The following is a 23,258-nucleotide window of genomic DNA, read 5'->3' on the forward strand; positions in this document are numbered from 1 at the left end:
ACCCAACTCAATCTCACAGCCCTGATCTCTAGCCTCCTCCCTCCTGATTGCAGCCTGTGGGTAAGGGGAGTGTTGGCCGTTATGTTGTTTATTTTAAGAAACAATTAAGTGGAATCTCACATGCAATGGAACTAAGTTCCACAGAACTTAAGCAAGTCACTTGGAAAACAGAAAAACACACAGCAGCAACTCCATGTAGCACTCCCTACCATCGATGTGAGGCATTGTTACAGCCACTTTAATGAGGTTGGGATGGTCTGGATCTTCGGATCCCGTGTAACGAAGCTTAGCAGAGAACGGCTCCGCACCGACTGCTCCTTGTACCCTGGGCTGGCAAAGGCCTACCAATAAAAGGAATCAAGCATCATTAGCTGGTAACCATAACTGAATGACAGATTTAAAGACAACTGGAACTCTCTTGTCGTCAATCTAAAAGAATACCATTTCTCTTTATTGGCACATTCTGGGCACTGAGGAATACGTACAACATTAAGGAACTGCACAAGTTAGGGATGGACAGCCCATTTTAAAAACTTTCTTGTTTATAAGATGTTAGGAAAAGTAAAACACATAATTTATAAATAATAATTGCAATATAGGAAGTTTTCCCTCAGGGAATTAAGGAATATGGGGAGCAGGCAAGGAAATGGAATTGAAGCCCAAGATCAGCCATGATCATATTGAATGGCAGAGCAGGCTCGATGGGTCATTTGGTCTACTCCTGCTCCTATTTCTTGTGTTCGTGTAATGGAAATAATTTCTCAATGCAAGAAATGACCTTTTATTAGCCTTTAACTGCAATTAATGTCATGTGTGCATTCATGTCAAAGCACATGCATGTGCTCAAAGAGAAATAATCGTACAGGTGTTGGCGAGTGTGTGAAAAATATTAATGCAATTTCAAGATTCAGCTAATATTTAAAAAAATGGAGATTCACAAGTAGATATTTAATTATTTTTGTTTAAGTAAGCTGATTAACGATCGCATTAAACCAGAACAAGAAGGAATTTCCATGTGAAAGCATTAATCAATATTCTTGAAATAACACACAAGAAATGAAACTCATTTAAAGTTTATCATAACATCTCTTGCCTTCTTGATTTGGGTTAACTTGTAACTCCTTTCCACCTAATCATCATTCAATGCGCATTGTTCTCCTCAAAGTAGCTAAGCACACATTTTTAATGTGTTACCTTCCTCAATGTTGATTGATACAATGGGGCTTGTTAGCTCAAGCCCTTCATCCCCGTTGGAATTCACTGCTCGGGCAGCACACTGCACCCGAGAACCAGCCTGGAAGTAGATGGAGTCCAGAGTAATCATCTTGGATGAGGTGAAGAAGGTATTTGAATCTACTTCTCTCATAGGGCTCGTCACTCCATCAGGGCCGGTCGGGGCACTCACCAGCCAGCGGTAGTGAGTAAGGGTATCATTGATGCTCTCACTGGTGCATATTGAGCCTGTCTTGTCATAATCAGAATATTTCGGATTGCATGCCTAAGGAAAGAATGGAATGAAGTTAAATATCCCATATGACAATACAAACTAGATTCAGTCAAAAGCAAAACATTTTGAATTAAGCCACCAGCAAACATTAATATTGTTTGTTTGTGTTTGGAATTGTAATGAAACAATTTTTAGTGAGTTGTACACAAATACAAATAAAGCCCTGCAATTAAATATTACACAGGAAAAATATTTCTGTACAGGTGATGATTGTGCAGTAACATTGCAAGCATGTTCTTCTCAAAGGCATTTACAATGTCCCTGTACAAAATGACCTGGACAATTCTTTCCTTTTGATTGTTACTGTATCAGCCTGGATTGTCTTTTGTTCTTGGTCAGATTAATTTGTTGTACATTCCCCTTAGTTTGCAATAACATTTCCACAGTTCAATATATTTTAAAATCCAGTCACTTGTAGGCACATATTTCGGGGCAGTTTTATTTAACTCAAATATTGTTTAAGGGGAATTGCCATTTGATTCGTTGTTAATTTCATTCTCTCACTTTTTAGTGCATCGCATGCTTTCCACTGCAATTAGTTGCAACATAGCCAGAACATCAACTCCAGAGATTCCTGTCTGCCCAATTGCTCAATGCATACCCTAAAGCTTCATTCTTGACATGCTCCCATTCCTTAAAAACATGATGCCCTTGATGACATTATCTGAAAACATGAGGTCAGTTACCATTCATATTCAAATGACACATTGCTTTACCTCTCCACCTCAGTTCTTGACATTATGGCTGTTGGTATGCTACAGGACACCATATTATAGGTGAGCTAGGACATTCTCTAGTAAAACGTCAATAATATTGAGGCCAATTGTTTGACTCTGACAGAAACTGTATGTAACAGAGGTGCTGATTCCATACTTCTCACTCAGACTAAGACCTATGCAAGTGTCCCGCTCAAAGTTGAGATTCAAAGCCCATATCTAATCTGTCACAGAGAACAGTTACACTAATGTTTATAAAATATCCCACCTATGTTCCTACATCACCACCACCGAAACCCTCATCCATGCCTTTATCACCCCTCAACTTGACTTTTCCAAAACTCTCACCTGCTTTACATGTACTGGCCCAAACAAACTTTCTCAACTAGAATTCTGCCAATTATATGCTGCCCCACATTGCTACCAGCACAGTCCTTGCTGACCTGCACTGATTATTGTCCCCCTCATGCAACGATGTCTAAATCCTCATCTTTGTTTTCAAACTCTCTTGGGCCTTGCTGTTTTCCATGAATGCAATCTTCAACCCTACATCTCAGCAAACACAGTCCATATTTCTTGGGCTATTGTACATCCTGCCATCTGCTCCACTTATTGATGAGCAGCATGGCAGTCGAAGATAAATTTAAAAGTTAATCATAGGATGTGGGCATCGCTGGCAAGACATTCATTACCCATCCCTAATTGCCCATAACTGAGTGGCTTGCATTTCAGAGGGCAGTTAAGAGTCAATCACATTGCTGTGGTTCTTAAATCACACGTAGGCTGGACCAGGTAAGGACAGCAGATTTCCTTCCCTAAAGGCCATCAGTGAACCAGATGGGTCTCATGGTCACCATCACTGATACTAGCTTTTTATTCCAGATTTATTTAATTAACAGAATTTAAATTCCCTAGCTGCTGTGTTGGGATTTGAACTCATGGGAAGGACTTTTTTGGATGGTGAGGTTTCCTCCTGAAACACCGAAAAAGGCGAAGGGGAACACACCTCCGCTTCAAACGGCTACACTGAAGCCATTTATTCATTGGCTGGAGGTGGGACATCCACCCCTGCCTCAGGAGGAAACTCTGACTCACACAGCTGCGGGCCAATCTGATTGGCCAGCAGCTCTCGAGTCCCAGCAGCATTGCCGGGAGCAAAGGGTGAGGTGGAGGTCAGGTTCCAAAGGAAAGTGGAGGAGGCTCCTGGGAGGGGGAGGCAGACCATGGGAGGGGTTCCCAATCGGGAAAAGAGGCTCGCGAGGGAGGTGCCTCGCGCACCATGCCCCCTTCCCACCCAAGGCCTGAGCAAGCTAAACTGCTGAACTTCACAATGTCCCTGCAATGCCCGAAAATTGTGGCCAGACTGGATATGGCCCTTAAGTGACCACAAAGTTAAGAGGTGGTGGTGGCGTAATGATATTGTCACTGACTAGTATTCCAGCGACCCAGGGTAATGCTCTGGGGACCCAGGTTCGAATCCCACCATGGCAGATGGTGAAATTTGAATTCAATTTAATGACCATGAAACCACTGTTCACTAATGCCCTTTAGGGAAGGAAATCTACCATTCTTATCTTCCTGACCAGACCCCACACCAATGTGGTTGACTCTTAAGTGCCCTCTGAACAATGGGATGGGCAATAAATGCTGGCCAGTCAGCGACACCCACATCCCATGAATGAAAAAGGGCCCTTAAGGGTGGGTGGGCCCCAGGCCTTGCATGGACCATCTCATCCCCACTCCCCCACTTAAAATTGCAGATTGCAGCCAGGTCAGGTAGGCAACAGGAGGGACACTAGCAGAATTGTACATGGAACCCCGCCTACAAACCTGCTGGCGGTGGGCTGTAAAATTCTGCCACACCGCTAGTCTAGGCTTCTGGATTACTAGTCCTGTCATCTGAACATAATGTGGTCCCATTATAAAATATACCAATGGCAAAGACTTCTCAAAAACTCTGTGATCAAAATATCATGGTTGATGCTCCCAGCTTCTTTTCCTCCAATGCTCTCAATGGGAAATAGGAGTTTTGTAAGATGCACAGTTGCCTTTGTGTTGCAATATGTGGCATTAACTTAATTATAATTTAACACAAAGGCAGAAGTTTTGACATAAGGGGCTGGATTTTCAATCAGGTGTCTGGAACCGGAAATGGAGCTAATTGTGGGTGTGACCCTGCACAGCCTGCTTCACACACGCCCACTGCAATTTTCAAAGTTGCAGCCAATTAAAGGCCGGGAAGTGGGATCATCATCCAATCAGGTGCACGCACCTGACAATAGGAGGCCCTTCGGAATTCAGTGATTGGCAGCCCCATTGGTCGAGTTGGGGGCTGCCGATCGTAGATGAAGATAAAGAGGGAAAAGGTCAGCTAAGTCTTTTTAACTGCTTAAAATCAATGCAGCTGCCTGGCAACCCATCCAGTGGACGGCCAGCGGTTGCTGCTGTGGCCTGGCAACTATTATGGCTTGGGACAGAGGGGGGATGTACCCTTACATTATCCATCGTCCTCCATCCACCCTCAGTTTCCACCCTTATCCCACAGTGTTGGCCTGGGCATGGTCGATACTGACCTGGGTTGCCCACATTGTTGACTGAACGTCCCTGTTGGCATGGGATTTGGGCCATTATAGAGCCTGTAATTATCAATAATTGGCTGCCTGTCCATCTGACCCTAAGCCACCCTCACTAAAAATTGCTCAGGGCGGGATTGTATTAGTGAACTGGCATGGAGGCTGGTGATGCCAAATTGTTTGCCCGGTCACCTCCGAAACTACACTAACTTAAAAATCCCAGCCAAGTTTTCAGGGTCTCATAATGAGCATGCAACTTTATCGTCCAATGACGATACTATGGCCTGAATCTTTTGGTCGCTGATGCGTAAAATGACACGTGATGTCGGGCGTGCATCCAGATGTCACCGTGCGTCATTCCAATCTTCAGTTCGGTGGGCATGCACTGGAGTCGGCTGTGCACCTGCCGTACTGTCAAAGGCCTGTTAAGGCCATTAATCCCCTCATTAAAGTCATAAACAGGGCTGCCCGTCCAGCCTTAATGTTGGTGGGCAGGTGAAGAGCCCAGGCGGCCTTTGCATTTTACATGGGAATGTCATCCATGGGTGGTATGAGATTTCATGAAGGGTTAATAAGTTTAATAAAAATTTTTATTAAAATTCATTGACATGTCCCAGCTCATGTGACACTGTCACATGAGGGGACATGTCTGAGTAATTTTCTTTTTCTTTACTTCAATTTTTCATAATCAAAATAATTTCCGAGGCAGCTCTGTGCCTCAGGGAGATTTCTGTGCTCTTTTGCGTGCAGACCCTGACTGTCCCTCCTACCCCCACCCGCACAGGTAGCGCCGAGTGCTTCCGGGTCTGCGTCATGCTGGGTGGGCCTTAATTGACCCACCCACATAAAATGGCAGCTGCGCGCCTGCCTGCACCCGCTCCCACCCAGCGCGCCCGACAGGGAGAAAATTCTCCACTATGAAAAGTTATGTAGTTAATCACTCTGACAATAACACCATCATGTTAACTGGATGATACGTACTGTAACACAGACAACAGGATAGCCTGCTGGGGGATTAGGGTTTTCTTTTGCTCTGGATGTATCGTCATATATAAGCAGCGAGACAACTTGTGGGACTGATGGGAATGTGACATCAGCCATGCTGTTCATCTCCTCAATGTATACAATTGCTTTGCTTATCTGGAAAATAACATAAAGAAGTATCAGAAGTATATCGCTAAGGAAAGCAATACAACATCAAAGGCAGTTTTACAATACAGAAATAAAATGGTGTATTTTTTTGTGATTGTGGTCAAGGTAGGGCACATTTGTTGGAAGCGGTGCAAAACAGTCAAACACTCCTCAAAGAAGATATGATATGGAACAGGTTCAATATGTGGGTTACTTGTCAGCACAGTTGAAGTTCATGGAATAGAAGTGACAATGACGGCACGGATACAAAGTTAGCTCAGGGACTTAGGTGTGTTGGACACAATTTCAAAAGATGGCACAAAGCTGGGAAGTATTGTGAACTGTGAGATGATATACTAATGATGGACTTCAAGGACACACAGGCAGGTTGGTGGACAAGTGACAGATGAGATTTAATGCAGAGAAGTGTGAAGTGAAACATTTTGCTAGAATGAGGAAAGGCAAGATAAAATGAAGGGTGCAATTCTAAAGGGATGCAGGAGCAGAGAATTGATTCAAAGATTTTGTATTTCTCTTCAAATCAGAATATAATGACCTGTAAGTGACATCATTGAGGTCTGTGCATTCATGTGTTAGTCATATACACTGGTGTTCTATTTAGCAGATTAATGCTTCAAACGTTTGAATCTGAAAAGTAAGGCACTGAACTGGATAGCAAATGATAAACTGACTACTACTCAGCGAGGTAAGAACATTTTTCAAGCTTACCATTGCTGTAATGTTTTAAATAGAACTTGGATTCTATGGTTGCACCATTTCCCTTAGCACGTTGGGTGTAGCATTTGGAATACCACTGGCAAAGAGGATTCTGATGATGAGTATGAGAAAAAAGTTTGGATGCTAAGGAAGTGAGGTATAATTGCAGGAGGAAGGCCCTTGTCCACTGTTACAATGCCAATTGATTGTCTCGGTCACAAAGGACTTATTGCGAGGAGCAATTTCTCCAGAGGTTGCTAATTGCCAGGCAGGCAGTGATAGAGCTGTGCACCTTGTTGTAGGAGGTCCAGCAGGACAAATCCAGGACAGGAATGGTGTTGTCTGTGGCAATGAACCGGTCTTGATCATTTTTACTGTGGATTCTTACCTTGGGGGTCACTGGGACAACAGCAACGTAAGCCTGGGTACAGTGCAACAGTACATAAAGTCAATAACTAATCTCTTGTTTAGAAGAACAAGCAGATGCTTCACTTTCCTCACAGACAACAGAAGAAGGGGATTGAAGGACAGAATGCAGAGTTAAAAGGACACCTTGCTAATGCGACAACGCTCTTTCTTTGTCCAGCACTAGGTTTAACCTAAGGTAGCAGATGGTGTTTCCCTCTATGAGTTTGCACCGCTCAAAACTGGAGGCTTTTATTAATGTTTTAAAGTCTGTTTAATAAACCTATTGCTAAGTAGGTTGCATTCATTTCTCCTGTGTGTGTACCTGAGTTTCTGCCACCATATTTTCATCAGGTTTCAGGTGGACGGTGAAGGCCTCTCGCATTTCTCTCACTCCATCGTACAGCACCTCAACTTCCACAAAGTGCTGAGTTTCGCTTTCCTTAAATTCAATTTCTGAAAGCAATTTAAAAAAAGTCTTAATGAAGAAGGGACAGTCAGTATACATACCACTTAAAAGGGAGGCAAAGTTTCATTCAAACCACGGAAAACTCATTTTCTCCCAACGCTGAGTACTTACTTAGCATTTTTTAATGCAGCAATAGAAAGATTTAGGTTTTATAAGTACCCGATTTAATCAGCATTCTAAAATACATTAAATTTGTCAAAGCTAAGGCACAATTTTGTAATCTGCTCTACTTTAGCTTACTAAATGGGGCTTAGGGTATTGTCTCACTTAAACCTTTCAACTGGGGCTGGGAGCAGCATTAATTTTTTTTTATTCATTCATGGGATGCGGGCTTCGCTGGCTGGGCCAGCATTTATCGCCCATCCCTAGTTGCCCTTGAAGAGGTGGTGGTGAGCTGCCTTCTTGAACCGCTGCAGTCTATGTGGTATAGGTACACCCACAGTGCTGTTAGAAAGGGAGTTCCAGGATTTTGACCCAGCGACAGTGAAGGAACGGCGATATATTTCCAAGTCAGGATGGTGAGTAACTTGGAGGGGAACTTCGAGGTGGTGGTGTTCCCACCTATCTGCTGCCCTTGTCTTTCTAGATGGTAATGGTTGTGGATTTGGAAGGTGCGGTCGAAGGAGCCTTGGTGAATTCCTGCAGTGCATCTTGTAGATGGTACACACTGCTGCAACTGTGCGTCATTGGTGGAGGGAGTGAATGTTCAAGAGGCCATGGAAAGGGTGATGGTGGTGGTGGTGGTGGGGGGGGGTGGGGGATGACGTTGAATGACAGTACCTACAATGGGCCCAGGAGACCCACAGAGGAGGTCATTCCCATCCCCCCCACCTCCAAAGCCCAACACTAGCTTGCTGCTTGGCTTCCCGCATGATGTGGGCCTCCTCTTGCTGCAAGTAAACTACCACAAGGGTAGGATGATGCCCTTAAGTGGCCAATAATTCCGCTGGTTTCTGTAAAACCTCAGACAGGTCAGGGTGGGTGGGAGGTATGGGCAGGCCGCCCATTGAATTTTACAGGCCCCCACCTTCAAATCCACCAGTGGAGCAGCATAAAATCTCGCCCCTGCTCTAATGCTGTCTATGGAGCATCAAAGTGCAATGAGAAAAATGTAGCAACACCATAAGTCAAAACTCTTGACAGTTTATTGGATAAATCCATTGGTTAGTACAGAAATGAGCCATATAGCACAGAAAGGCCCTAGATTCTATTCCTATGTATTCAGTTGATGATCTTAGTAAGGGCAGTAGAGCTTGTGCCACAACTGACTGAAAACTGAGCAGAAAAATCAGCTAAAGTCCCTGTTCTTGATCACTAACCAGTGACACTTTCTGGAAAGTGTGCATAGCGAAGTCAGGATTGGATTGCTTATAATCCTTATGGTCAAACAGCCTGCTGCTGATACTTGCTAAAATAGACTTTCATATGAAGGATGGTGACTGGTGCAAAGCAGCTATGGAACTATAAAGAGTTAATGGTCTATACAAGATGCATACATAATGAGGCTTGGCTAAGGCCCCAGGCAACCATTACGTTTGTTGAAACACCTATACCCCAGAGAAAACATTGTTTGATTGACAGCTCAGGCTCTCAGATCTCTGCTGTCAATTTCACAATGTTTATTTATGCAACTTTAAGTGGTGTCAAGGGTTTGAGGTTTTTGTTAATGATACTTTAAAGGGTCTGGATGATTTATCATAAGCCAATAAAAGTGCCAAATGACATTTCCTATCAACATAATAGAAAGTTATGAATGAATTACTTTTTAATTTAAAAATCATCCTATGTGTCATTATAGCATTCATTAGTTCTATATAATGTATAGTGGGTAAATGGGCTTGGGGGGGGGGGGCATGAGGGGTGGACGGGGGTGTGGACGGGGAGTTGACGGGGGTGACAGGGGGTGTGGTGGTGTTACTTGGTCTAAGAGACATGAAGAGGTCCTTTTGAATTTACTTTTTAAAAGGTCCCTTCATGCAGACTAGGGTTCACAACTCCTTTGAGGGGCTGTGAACCACGGCTCCTTAAAAAGCTGGCCTGATTACATGAAAATTGCAGAGCAGTAGGGCATGCCTGATCCTCCAATGGAACCAACCAGGTCAGGAGTTCGGAATTTGGGCTTTTGACAAGAACCAGCCTGCACTCTTTGAAGACACTCCCAAAATTCAGGCAGCCCAGGAATGGGGTCGGAAAATCTGAATCAGGACCTGCCTGCCATCCTGATTTGGTGAAAATTTAGGCCATAGTCACTGGTATAATGTAGGCAATGCAGAACAGGCTCAAAGGTCCAAATGGCCTACTCCTAATCAGTATGTTTGTATGTCATTCTGAATGGATGAGATGAGTTGGGTCAGATGATATTTGACATCCATAATTAGCTTGCGAACAGAGAGTGCAATCATGGCTGGAGTTCGGTTTACTTTGTTGGTAATGGAAGTTTACTGTGAGCAGACTTTGTGGGGTGAAATTGCCAGGACAGGAGTGCATACTGGGCTCATAGTGAATTAATAACCTGTTTTATACTGTATATGATTCTCAAGAGCCCTTTCCATTGACTTCAATCTTGTCCTTTTGTCTACTTACCTATTATCCCACCCTATTTTGGTACCTTTTATGAGATTTTGAGGGCTGAAATATTGTTATAAAGTTGTGTCGCATTGTAGATATTGAAAATATATTGTAGTGAGAAGCAGCAATCAGCAAAGTCTTCAGACTTGCTGATAAAGAAAACACAGATACAATTGTGAACCATTAAGTCTTTGTCCTCTGGCCTCTTAAAAGTTATGTTACACAGACACCTGAGGGCCCCAACACTTCTTATTGACCGTGAAAATCTAAGTTGTTCAATCATTCCTCTTTGTTGTTCAGGAGTAAGTTGATCTTTCTACCCTGTGAGGTTACTGATAAAATATAATCCAATTACACCCCTTCTATGAAATTATATTGCATAATATCATGCACACAGACAGGAACAAGTCTTCTTCTTCTTCTACAGAATGGAAAAGATCTTGCACAGTTTATATAGATTGCAAGCATTGAATCTTCCACCCAAATATGAGTTTACTGTCATTGTGTCCATATGGTGCAAAGTGGAGAACATGTTAATGAGGGCTGAGGCAGTCACCAAAATTAGTGTTATCGTCTGCACGCTGTTATAAATAACTAATGGGATATTTTCCTGTCAAACGAATAATATTGTACACTGCTGTTGAAGTAAAATTTGTACTCTGGTTTGTTTGATATTCGCGGTGGGATCACCTACATGGTGTACACAAATTAACATTGCATTATATTGTTGCTGCTCTTAATATTAATGACCCACGCTGCATATATATTGGATGACATTTGTAACCACAAACCCACAATGGATGTTATCGCTATATTAAGACCTTTCTTTGACTGTTTGGTGAATTGGCTGGTGAATCTTGAAAAAGGGAAAAAATATCATGCATGACTGAGGGAGAGGGCTGGTGGGGGTGGTGGGGGGTCGGTGGGGTGGTGGGGGGAGATGGTGGTGAGGGGAGTGGAATAAGGGGCCTGGAAACAGGAGAAGCACCAGGGCCCACGATTTCTCTCCCTGGCCCTGAGTATGAGGGCTTTCCTGCCAATTGGTGATACATGGAACAGGGTGAGTTTGGCATGGGATGAGCGAAACACTGAGGCATTTGAGAACAGGCCAAGCAGGACCCTAATTTGAATGAACTAATTCAACATTCAAATCTTTCTGAATATGCGCTCCTGCTGCCAGTACATTTACATCCAATATGGCGGGTGGCATGCTTCTGGTTGAAAATGTGTGGGTGCTTCCTGCTCACCATGTTGAAAGCCTAATAGGAAGGTTAGTGTCCAAAAATCAGGCACTGAGCCACTCAATTTCTAGGCCATTATCTTTGGACGAGGAGGACAGACAAGGGAAGTATTGTTATCATAAAAGGGCCCTCTGATTAGAGAGATAGTTATGTGAAAGCCTAGATGCCTGTTAAGACTTAATTATTAAAGTGAACTATGTCTTTGAATCACATCAATCAAGCAAATGAACCACAAGTGTTCAGCATAATGGGCTGAATCACTTCCATATTTAGGCTAACACTCCAAATAATATGCCAACTTTCTAACAATGTTACAAAGATTCAACTGGAAAGTGCACTGTAGAATTTTATCCGGAATACAAATGGAAAGATGCCATCATTTCAGGCAGCTAATGATTTCATACTATGAAATCCTTGCCAGGGTGAACATGCAAAATTTATAGTGGTTACTATAAAAAGCTGTTCCCTAGCTACTGATTCCATCCCTTTCCCTGGCTACTCTCTGAAGTTCAACCAGACTGGTTGTAACCATGGTATCCTATTTGACCCTGAGTTAAGCTCTGGCCCCATTTCTGTCCCAGCATCAAGCATGTCTACTTTCGCCTTAGTAACATCACCTAACTTCATCACTGCATCAGGTCATTTGCTCCTGAAACCATGTATCCTGCTGCCTGTATCCTAGCTCACACCAAGTCCCATTCACCCCTCATCCGTGTACTTGTTGATCTCCATTGGCTTCTAGTCAGTAATGGCATTTCTCAAAAATTCTCACTCTTGTTGTTAAATCCCACCAAGGCCTCTAGTCCTATAGCCTTTTGATATTTCTGTAATCTTCCAATTCTGGCCTCTTCTGTATTCCTGGCTTCTAGGGGAGGTGTTGGCATAGCGGCATTGTCACTGGACTAAAATTCCAGAGATCCAGGGTAATCTCTTGGGACCCAGTTTTGAATCCCACCATGGCAGATAGTGAAATTTGAATTCAATAAAAATTTGGAATTAAAAGCCTGATGCTGACCACAAAACCATTGTTGTAAAAATCCATCTACCCTCCTTACTTGGTCTGTCCCACATGTGACACCAAACCCACAGCAATGTGCTTGATTCCTACTTGCCCTCTGAACAAGGGCAATTAGGGATGGGTAAAAAATGCTGGCCTAGCCAGCGAGGCCCACACCTCATGAACAAACAAATTAATAAATAAATAGTTCCACCATGCGTGGCCGTGCTTTCAGTTGCCCATGCACTGGAATTCCCTCCCTAAACATCTCAGCCTCTCTACCTTCCTTTCCTCCTTTAAGATGATGCTTTAAACCTACCTCTTTGATCAAGTGCTCCAAGATCTCCTTATGTGTCAGATTTTGTTTGGTAATGCTCCTGTGAAGCACTTTGGGAACTTTAACTATATTAAAGGCACTAAGTTGCTGATACTGAGTTGGTTTTCCGCAATTCACTTGACTTGGTGACATTGGTGAATTTGCAGGAAAGAGATTCATGATCAAAAAGAGTGAACTAGTTGCAAGTCCCTTTAAGCAAATGGGTTGTGTTATTATTAGGAGGGACATACAGCAAAATACATTACATTCTTAAATCAGTGAGTCAATCTCACATTTCACATGAGGCAGATTCACATTTTTACATGTTTTCTCTTAAGTAATTACCCAAGGATAAGTTGCCAATTAAACAATGATGGCAGATAATGTTGAGGAGGGAGTTGACAATTTTTTATTTACGGAATTGATTGATGGTTGTCAGAGATAGGTCATGGTATGGTATTTTTACATATGTTGGGAGTAGCCAAATATATTGCAGTGGCCCTTTTTGGATCTAGGCATCGGTAGGTTACTCAAACTAAAGTTATCTATACAGTGGCATAAATCGCACAAGGATTATCAACTCTGCACCACAGAAGAAAACACTAAATTCTGAGCGAAAATAGCAAGCTGCAGTTGAACACAGAGATCCATCATATCCTGTTCCAGTGTGTGGCCAAAGTTATGGCAGTATTCCATCAGGACGGCTGCCTATTTTTAGTTCCTTTTATTTTAAACTGGAATTAATCCCTCCTGTAAAGCTAACTGATAAATACAGGACTGATGGAAGATATTGTATGGCAGTGCAAAAGCAGTCAATAATTTAACTAAAAATACTAAAAACAAGATTCCGCTCCATTTTCCTAAATTACAACATACATCTTATAATTAAAACCACACTGCAAACAATAGGCATTCTATTACTTCTTTATCACGGGTAATCTCGTTGGCCACTTCCCAAACCTTTTCTTCATACTAAATAACTGTCAAAATGCACAAAAGCCGTGCTCAAAACAGGTTGAATCATGTTCCAGTCTACTCCAAGCCTCCTTGCTGCAGGGAACTTCAGATTTAAATTTAGTGTAAGTACCTGAAACATAAGACGCAACTAGACTTTCAGGAAACTATGAACCACTTTGCGCAATCAGGTACCTTCTGACAAGGGATGGTAGTCTTCTCCTGAGATTGCCGAACCATCTTTTGTGTGGACTCGTACAATAGAAACTTTTGAAGTGTCTCCAAGGCGAAGTACTGGAATTTTTACAACTGCAATCTGCCCGGGTTCTTTAGGTTCACTGATGCTGAATTTGGTCTCCCCAAATTTAATAATAGCCTCTGTGGCAAAAGAGTAAAGATTTTTAGTACTGCTCTTGATATACAGAATAAACCCAATTCACTTTGAAACTACACAATAACGCTTCTCACTGTCTGCGCCATCCATGATTTTTATCACTGTTTCATTCTTTTCACCAATTGAAGCGCCAAATGGGGACTCGCTCTTTGGAGTTCCAAGCACCAATCTTAGATCTTCGTCTTCCTCGTGTATGGTATCGTCATTTAAAGTCACAGTGCAGGGTTTCTCAATTTCACCTGTGAAATATGATAGAATGTCATGTGACACTTAAAGTGCTACTCATTGGCTTTCCATTTTTGCAAAATATGTGGTTTTTATTTAAAGAAAACTTGTATTACATTGAAAAACATATTATTTGATTTTCTAACATTCAGGGTCTTCAATAGAAATAGCAACAAAGGAGTAGAAATGTCTGCCAGCGATGTTATACAAATACTTAGAGCAGAATCTTCTGTTCGGAGCGAAGTGGTGGAGGGTGGTGGGGGGGGGGGGGGGTTGCCGGGCACCACATGCCAACGTGTAAAATGACGCATGGTAACGCTGGGCATGTGTCCCGACGTCACTGCACGTCATTCGGATCTTCAGTTCGGTGGGTGTGGACTGGAGTCGGTTGCGCGCCCACCAAACTGCAAAGGTCTGTTAAGGCCATTAGTGAACTAGCTGAAGTGATTGTCAGGGCTGCCCGTCCAACCTTAAGGTTGGGTGGGCAGGCGAAGAGCCCCGGCGGCCTTCACATTTTTCATGAAACCTCATCCACGGGCAGGATTTTATCAAAATTCATAAACATGTCCCAGCTCATGTGACACTGTCGCATGAGGGGACACGTCTGAATAATTTTTAAAAGTCTTGTTTTCAATTTTTCATAATGAAACTAATCTCCCTGAGGCAGCTCCGTGCCTCAGGGAGATTTCTGCGCTCTTTCACACGCAAGCGCAGAAGAGCTCAGGCCTCGACTCTGACTCCCCCCACACAGGTAGCACTCAGCGCTTCCGGGGTGTGTGTCAAGCTGGGCAGACCTTAATTGGCCCGCCCACGCAAAATGGTGACGTGGGCCGATTGTGGGCAGCGATCAACTCTGAGCCCGCTCCTGACCAGCCTGCCGGGAGAAAATTCTCCCCTTAATGTATTTGTACTAAATACCTTCACCTCCTGTTATTTAAAATCCCCATTCTATTTGGACAGGGATTTGTTATAAGTAGACAAACGTTTTGTGTTATAATGTCACTAACAGTATTCTCTACCTTAGGTTCCGAATGAATCCATGGAGTTGGTGAACAGGAGAAAAACTATACTTAGGTAGAAGGCACTTGGTTAAAGCTAAGTGCTTCAATGTGAAGATGCAAAAAAAAAAAAAAATCATTATTTTCTTTCAGCTTTTCCGTTTCAACCTTTGCTTTGTGGCGGGAAGGTGGTGGCATAGTGGCATTGTCACTAGACTGGTAATCTAGAGGCCCAAGATAATGCACTAGGGACCCAGGTTCAAATCCTGCCATGACAGATGGTGGAATTTGAATTCAATGAATATTTGGAATTAAAGCCATTGTCCTTACCTGGTCTGGTCTACATGTGACTCCAGACCAGGTAATGTGGTAGACTCTTAAAGACGCCCTCAGAACAAATGTAATTAGGGATCAGTGATAAGTGCTGGCCTAGCCAATGATTTCCACAAACAAATTTTAGGAAAATATTTTATTCCCTTGGTCTAACTAGCTGCCATAATAGACAACTTTTACCACAGAAATTTGAGAATGTAAGGATCATTTAAAGTGAAGTAATAATAGATTGAAAAAATAACTGATGTTCTGCCCCGATATTCTGGCATATCTTTTACAACCTGTGATAATTTTCTCTTCCTTCTATGCAATTTCCTTTTTTTTATCACCAGAAGCTAAAGTTAGCAAAATATTTATTCCCGAGTTTGCTCGTCATGAAAAAGTTGCTGCATCTCTTGTGAATATCAGTCACAAAAAGTATGGCTCACACATTTCATCTCTAATCTGCTCTTTAAAAAAAATACCCCCTTAGCAATTTCCCTAATTATCCTTTTGGGCAAAAATCTGGTGATGTCCTTGCTTGACATCATGCTTGATACCGAATTCAGCTTTCTCACCACATCCAGTTTTTTTCTAAGATTCTATCTCTAACTTATCACTGCTGAAATCCCAATGTCTTCATTACCTGAAGCATTGGCTCGTCCAACTCTCTCCAAGGCAGCTTGCTGCTTTCATCCTTCATGTATAGTTCACACACAATTCTGTGGCCCATATCTTTTCCTGTACAACGTTCAATTTATTCACCACATCTGTGCCAAACTCCAATTTGTTTCCTGTCCCCAGTGAGTCAACTTCCAAGATTCTTATAGCAATGAGGTGAAATACAACCTGTTTAAGAGGGGTGGGACAGGTGGAACTGGATAGAGGGCCAATGATAGGTGGAGGCAAAGGAGCGGTTGCCAAAGATGTCATAGACAAAAGGACAAAGGGGTGTTGACAGTGGTAATATTAGCTAAAGGATGTGCTAATGGTGACATTAAGGGTAGAAAGCAGGATGAGCAAGTAGCAGATAGCCCCAGTGGGGGTGGGGTGGGAGGAAGGGATCGAAATAGGCTAAAAGATGGAGATAAAACAATGGATGGAAATAAATTTAAAAATAATAATATAAATAGGTGGGAAAAGAAAAACATATTGAAAAAATATAATTATTAGAAAAAAGGGGATTGGAAATGCGGCGGGGGTGGAGGAGAGAGTTCATGATCTGAAGTTGTTGAGCTCAATATTAAATCCAGCAGGCTGTAAAGTGCCTACTTGGAAGACAAGGTGCTGTTCCTCCAGTTTGCATCGAGCTTCACTGGAACATTGCAGCAGGCCAAGGACGGACATGTGGGCACGAGAGCAGGGTGTTGTGTTGAAATGGCAAGCGACAGGGAGGTCTGGGTCACGCTTGGGGGCAGACTGAAGGTGTTCCGCAAAGTGATCATCCAGTCTGTGTTTGGTCTCTTCAATGTACAGGAGACCACATTGGGAGCTGCGAATGCAGTAGACTAAATTGAGGGAAGTGCAACTTCTGCGGTTGCATGGGAAGGTGCCGTGGGAGGGGGCTGAGGTGTAGTGGGTGATAGAGAGGAGCAGACGAGGATGTCCTGGAGGGAACAGTCCCGGGACACCCTGGTCCACTCTTCCATCACCCCCTACACCTCAACCCCCTCCCACGGCACCTTCCCATGCAACTGCAGAAGGTTCACCTTTTAGCCTATTTTGATCCCTTCCCCCCACCCCACCACTGCTAGGGCCATCTGTCACTTGCTCATCCTGCTTTCTACCCTTAATGTCACCATTAGCACATCCTTTAGCTAATATCACCACCGTCAACACTCCTTTGTCCTTTTGTCCATGACATCTTTGGCAATCTCTCCTTTGTCTCCACCTATCACTGGCCCTCTATCCAGCTCCACCTGTCCCACCCCCCCTTAAACAGCTTATATTGCACCTCATTTCTATTTCTCTTTAGTTCCGATGAAGAGTCATATGAACTCGAAATGTTAACTGTGTTCCTCTTCGGATGCTGTCAGACCTGGTGAGTTTTTCTAGCTAATTTTGTTTTTGTTTCAGATTTCCAGCATCTGCAGTATTTTGCTTTTATCCAAGATTCTTATTCCCATCTGCAAACCCTACAATGATCTTGCTCCAAAGTTTTTTGAGGAAACTTGTTCTGCCATGTCTCTGACTCCAGATTACTGCTTGTACCCCGTTCCCTATACTTGATTTTTCAGTCGCTATTTTCTTTCCCTGTGGAATTCTCTCCATATGTTGATTTTCTCCATTGCCACTTACATCTTCCTAAATCCTCCAAAAATCCTTCTTGTCTTTGCTCTCCCCTTGCTGAAATGCCCTTAATTTCCTACTCAAGTGTCACTCCCCAAAAGTTAGCAACAACAAAAACTATGTTCACAAGGTGTTTTCCCTCTTCCCTTCTAATCCAATAGGAGGAGCACTATCACCATATCTCCCAGAATGTAGAAGATTGGCCATTTTTGTTGTGCAATGTTTAAAGTTAGCTATGCAATGGATCTGAAAAAATCATCACTGTCCTTCAGTGAGTGGTTTATGATGGGAAGTATAAAAAGGGGAATAAATGTGCTTACAACAGCACTAGGGAGCTGGTTCATATTTAAACACCCTTCCGAAGTGGAAAACTCAAAAGCTATAAAATGCTCCATCTGGTGACCAATGGAGTTAATGAAAACCAATGGAGTTAAATTCAGCATTCTTTTAAACATGCTAAATATCTGTTTTAGCATGAGTGATTGTTAACCTTTTGACACAAACTACTTTTGAAAACTAGGCTAGATAATCTATTACATTTCTTCCTAATTTTTAGGTTGATGTGTGTGGTGTCATAAGTGCAATTGGGAATAGATTATTCTGAGCGCTCTCCATTTACAAACCCAGAACACCAACGTTTAAAAGTTTTGAAAGGAGTTTATATATCAAAATAAAATGGATTGATATTAAAAAGTTTTGTGAGATCTGAACTGAAGTCCTTCCTTCTATCGTACATTTCAGCCTGGCTTCTTATAATATCCTTACTTTAATGACTGCACATTTACATTCCATGACAGATTACAGTCTTTTTTACAGCTTCTTGTGCAGGATTTCTCACAGAGCTAAAATTTCTGCAAATTCTAAAGACATGGATCAGTCAGCTGCCACGAGCAGACCACATCTAGACAAGTGTCACAGTTAGCTTGTAAGTGGCCTCATTTGTCTATTAAGCATAAGTGGGACAGTGCTGCATTTCTCATGAAGATTTGGATTTTTAACCAGCTGTTCAGCAGCACAAATCCTAATCATGATGCACATTTGAACTCACTTACCCTCACTACGTGGACAACTAGAGTTTTTGACGGCAGAGCTTTATTATAGGAAAGGAAAAACTGCTTTTTAGAATGGTATTTCCCAATAAATAATCCTATAATGGCAATGAGAATGATCGGTCATGATCAAACTGAATGGTGGAGCAGGTTTGAGGGATTGAATGGGTTACTCCTGTTCCCAATGTTCCTGTCCATCAATGATAATGGCTACTGAGCAGTCTGAGAGATAGCTATCCCTTGACAAGGAACCATGACAATATTATGGAACTAATTAAGGAAAGAAGTGACACATTAAATGAAAATCAGTGCATTTAAGGGTTTTAAAAGCGGTTTCAGACAAATATAGCAATATGAAAGGTTTTGAGAGCATTTGCAAAAAACACACTGTAGATGCTGCACATGACAGGGTCAAAAGGACAGCCATGCTATTCTTACTGACAAGGAGCTGGAAATTTACATTACCTTTCTATCATGTACAATACCTGGAAGAAACGTAATGATGGAATCATCTGTGTTTGGACGTTCAGCAAAATCCATCATGACCTGAGCAGATGCCTGACGAGTATAGCACCGTACTGTGGACTTATAGCTGATGTCACCACTGCGGTAAACAATGGCTGTGACCTGACCGTCGTTCTCTTTCCCCATATATGTTGCATCTTTGAACTGTACCTTTGGCACTTTAAGGAAAAGGAAAGTTAATCAAGCGTTGTTTTCTCATAATCGTTTACTGAGTGAAATACAATACAATTCTCTGTTACACAATTGCACCTGTGCCTGACAGAATTGGCCACTGCATTTGTTCTGCTAGATTTTGGTTACCTTGGCAGTCTTAAAAGACACAACCACATTTAATCCTATAAAATGCTCTGCTACTTTTTATTTTGTGGGGATTCCAATTTCACTGATTTCACGAATGAAGCAAATCCATTAACTGTGAAATCTCCAGGTATATTTCTGAGCTAATTTAGCACCATTTACTGCCATGCTGGAAATAAAGTAAAATCCAGTCAAATGATCAGTGATAAAAAAAAACGCACTCAAAGGAGCATTTTATAATGTTTACTTATGACAGGGAATTGTTTTCAATAAGGAAAAGCTGCTAATATAAGTTTGCATAATTTGAATCTGAAATATGCAGCCATGATATAAGGCAAACCAATGCTGTTGATTTAAGAATAAGGTTTGGAAGATAAGGAGAAGGTTTCTTTGAGGAAATTGCCAGACATGAAATTTAAGACAAATATTTAATTGTATCCTTGCCCATTTCTAACAGTTTGGAAGTTATCATAGTGTTGTTTAGCAAACTAAACATTTCAGTCTCCGCTTTAGTAACTTCTTGGCATAGCTGTGGAAGTTATTAGTGCAGCATACTATGTAAGGTGAACACTTACAATCTGAGACTGAGTCGTTAATGAGCACAGTGGCTTTGCTTGGTTCTCCAAGGACGGCATTCATTGGCATGCGCAAGACAAGCTCAAACCTCTCTGGCCCTTCCAGCACTGGTTGACCTAAATCGTCAAGGATAGTAACACGGAAAGTCTGCATGTTCACTCCAGGGGCAAAATCCAGATTGCGGCTTATGCCCACATAATCGACGCCAGCTGGAAAAGAACACCCAAAGATTAGGAATACTTAGACTGCAACTTAATGATCATGAAATTGGGGAAACCATTTACAATAATTATCTCAAGTCTTTCTTAAAAGACCCATTTCTAACACAAGGACCCCTTCAAAAACATCTACATTTATGACAATCATAATACCAAAATTGATTCTGAACTGTTGTATGAGCACATTTTCAGTAATAGAAAAATCCTTAAGTTATGCAGAATTTGCAAGGTGCACTTTCACTAATTTTCAACGCTCTTAAATAAAAAAGAAAAGCACATTCACAATACTCACCAGCTTTTCGTACTTTTTAGCAAGACTCGGGTGTTCCCCAGAAGTTCAACCACAGGGAATTTTAATTTTACTACCAACATACTCTTGCTCTTTTGTGGTTCCAGTCACAGATATCAAAAGATAAAGATTAAAATAGGAGCTGTTCTTGGATGAGCACTTAATTCACTCATTGGGTGGAATTTAATGTCCTCCCCCCGAGGCATGTTTGGTAGCAGTGGGTTCATTTAATTCGACAGATGGGTGGCGGATGAGGATCCCGCCACCCTTCTTGCCTGTGCCCTGGTTACGTCCAGTACTGGAAGACTCATGGACAGCTAATTGAGGCCCTTAAGTAGGCAATTAATGTCCAAATAAGGACCTCATCCCACATCCACTGGTATTCAGCCAGCGGCGGGCGGGGGACTTGCCATGCGGGAAGCCCAAAAAGCAAACCCTCTCAGGGTTGCTTGAGGGCTTCTGTGGAGTCCCTTGTTGAAAGGCACTCTGCCTGATCGAGGGACCAGGCATCGGGAAGCGGAGAGGCCCACTGAGAGCCATACACTTACCTCAGCTGCTGACCAACTTCCTCCCGCAACACCCTGCCCACCATCATTTGCCTGTGCCTTGGGGGTCACTTGGAGATCCTGGGCCTTGGGTGGGTGTATTAATGACAGCAGCTACCACCTCCGCAGTGATGCTGCTGAGCAATGAAAATCTACTGGCCTGTGATTGGCCACCCACTCCCAGTGGGCATGACTTCTGCCGCTGGGGTCCTTGATCCGGGGGAAGGCCCGCTGTTACTCAGTTAAATGCCTCATTGGCATTTAATGTGTCTGGCCTTCCTGAAAAGAGGCAACATGGCTCTCGCCGGCTCTCCAGCCAGTGAACGAGATGCCTGTCGTCTACATTAAATATCGCAAAACATAGCAAAACTTCTCACTACATTATTTAAATGCAGGAGTTAGCCCATTTAAAATAACTGATGCTCGAATATGTAAAATGGTAATGGTTAAACAAAAATGGATATTTGGTTCCAATGAGTAGATGAGTTATCTGGTTTTTTTTAAAAAACAAATCAAATGGCAGGCTCACCCAAACTCAAAGGGTTTGAGGTTTCACGGCCTTCTCTGAATCAACTGTCTGCACCTTCAGTGGAAAATCCGTAAGGACACTGTAGACACAGCAAATATTTGCATTTTGAGTTTCTGGGGATTCGCTGCCAGTAATCTTGATCCCCGAATGTAAATCCAATTCCACAATGTTCAAAAGGGGTAACTGACACAAAGTGGCCCAAGTTTGGGCCGAAGGTTTTAAACGCACTGAGGCCGAGGTCAGGAAAGGGTGGACGTGCAATTTCGCTCTGCTGACCTCCATGCCAATTACCCACCACAATCCTCGCCCCAAGCTGTTTTCAATGAATGGAGCTCTGGTTGGATGAGGTGCCTGCCAGAAAGTGGCTATCAGCCAATTAAGGATAATTATTGGTAATTACTGACGGGTTCCGTTCCCATACTGACTGGATTTTTAGTCGGCAATGCTGATGGCCTATCAATCTGGTGGGGGTGGGGGGGCGGTTGGTGGTGGTGGTGGTGGTGGTGGGAACCCATTATGGCTGCTGGGCCACAGCTGCAGCTGTTGGTCATACTCTGGATGGGTTGTCCCTTCAGGGTCATGGCCACGGAGCTGTGGCCTTTTTAAAGATAAAAATAAACTCTCTCCCCATGCTCAGATCAGCAGCTCCCACCTCAGCAAGTGAAGCAGCCAAAGGGCTGAATCGTCCCAGATTTGCATAAAGTGCAGAAGCGGGCGGGAAAAAAGTGGTTTTACCCGTCAGCCACAATGGTGGGTTTTCGCACCGTATCATTCCATTCCCACCTCATTAATTAAGTAGCCACAGGAAACTTGCTGCCTCGTTGGCGGGCGGCCTCCGATTTGCCCGCCACACCGTTACTTCGCCACTTCCTCATGGAGGGCGCCATATTTAAACTGCAGTCGCACGCACGCTTCTCAGTGCTTGCAGCCCAGGACTGCTCCGGTGAAAACATGGCCCCAAAAGCCAAGAACACTGCAGTCCCCGATTCAGTGACGCCTTCTGGACGCGGTGAAGGCCCGCCGCAGTGTCCTTTACCCCATGCTCTGGCCGCAGGAAACCCTGTCTCAGTCTCACCACTCCAGCTTGGGAGGCGGTGGCAATGGTGGTCAGTGCCAATGCTGCACAGAAGAGGTTGGTCACCCAGTGCAGAAAGAGGATGAATGAACTCATCCATGCCACCAGGGTAAGGCAACCAACTCATCACTCTGAACTCTCACACTCACAAGGTCATCACACATTCACTGACATCTCACTCACTGCCAGTTCAAGGGACATTATCACTCACTCTCTCACACACATCTTCACCTCTCCATCTGGCCTCATCTCCTCTGGAGACTTCCTCCTCAGTCCTCATTATCTTGAGGCCACTTACACAGATCAACATGTGCCCTCACACGCACTCTGTGATACCCTCCCA

At 43.1% G+C, this 23,258-nt stretch overlaps 1 protein-coding gene across 1 annotated transcript in view; it reads right to left on the reverse strand.

Annotated features, from left to right (window-relative positions):
* Positions 1-23,258, reverse strand: part of LOC121284011 (FRAS1-related extracellular matrix protein 2-like) — a 277,796-nt gene that overhangs the window by 43,632 nt on the left and 210,906 nt on the right. The window contains exons 8-15 of the mRNA XM_041198924.1: positions 20,259-20,468; positions 19,347-19,544; positions 14,063-14,227; positions 13,790-13,972; positions 7,375-7,505; positions 5,778-5,936; positions 1,195-1,498; positions 210-341 (exon numbers count right to left, since the gene is read on the reverse strand). Of these exons, the coding sequence (XP_041054858.1) occupies positions 210-341; positions 1,195-1,498; positions 5,778-5,936; positions 7,375-7,505; positions 13,790-13,972; positions 14,063-14,227; positions 19,347-19,544; positions 20,259-20,468 (1,482 nt within the window). The remainder of the gene's footprint in view (positions 1-209; positions 342-1,194; positions 1,499-5,777; positions 5,937-7,374; positions 7,506-13,789; positions 13,973-14,062; positions 14,228-19,346; positions 19,545-20,258; positions 20,469-23,258) is intronic.

The sequence above is a fragment of the Carcharodon carcharias genome, chromosome 11 (genome assembly GCF_017639515.1).
Source record: "Carcharodon carcharias isolate sCarCar2 chromosome 11, sCarCar2.pri, whole genome shotgun sequence".
NCBI classification, from domain to species: domain Eukaryota; kingdom Metazoa; phylum Chordata; class Chondrichthyes; order Lamniformes; family Lamnidae; genus Carcharodon; species Carcharodon carcharias.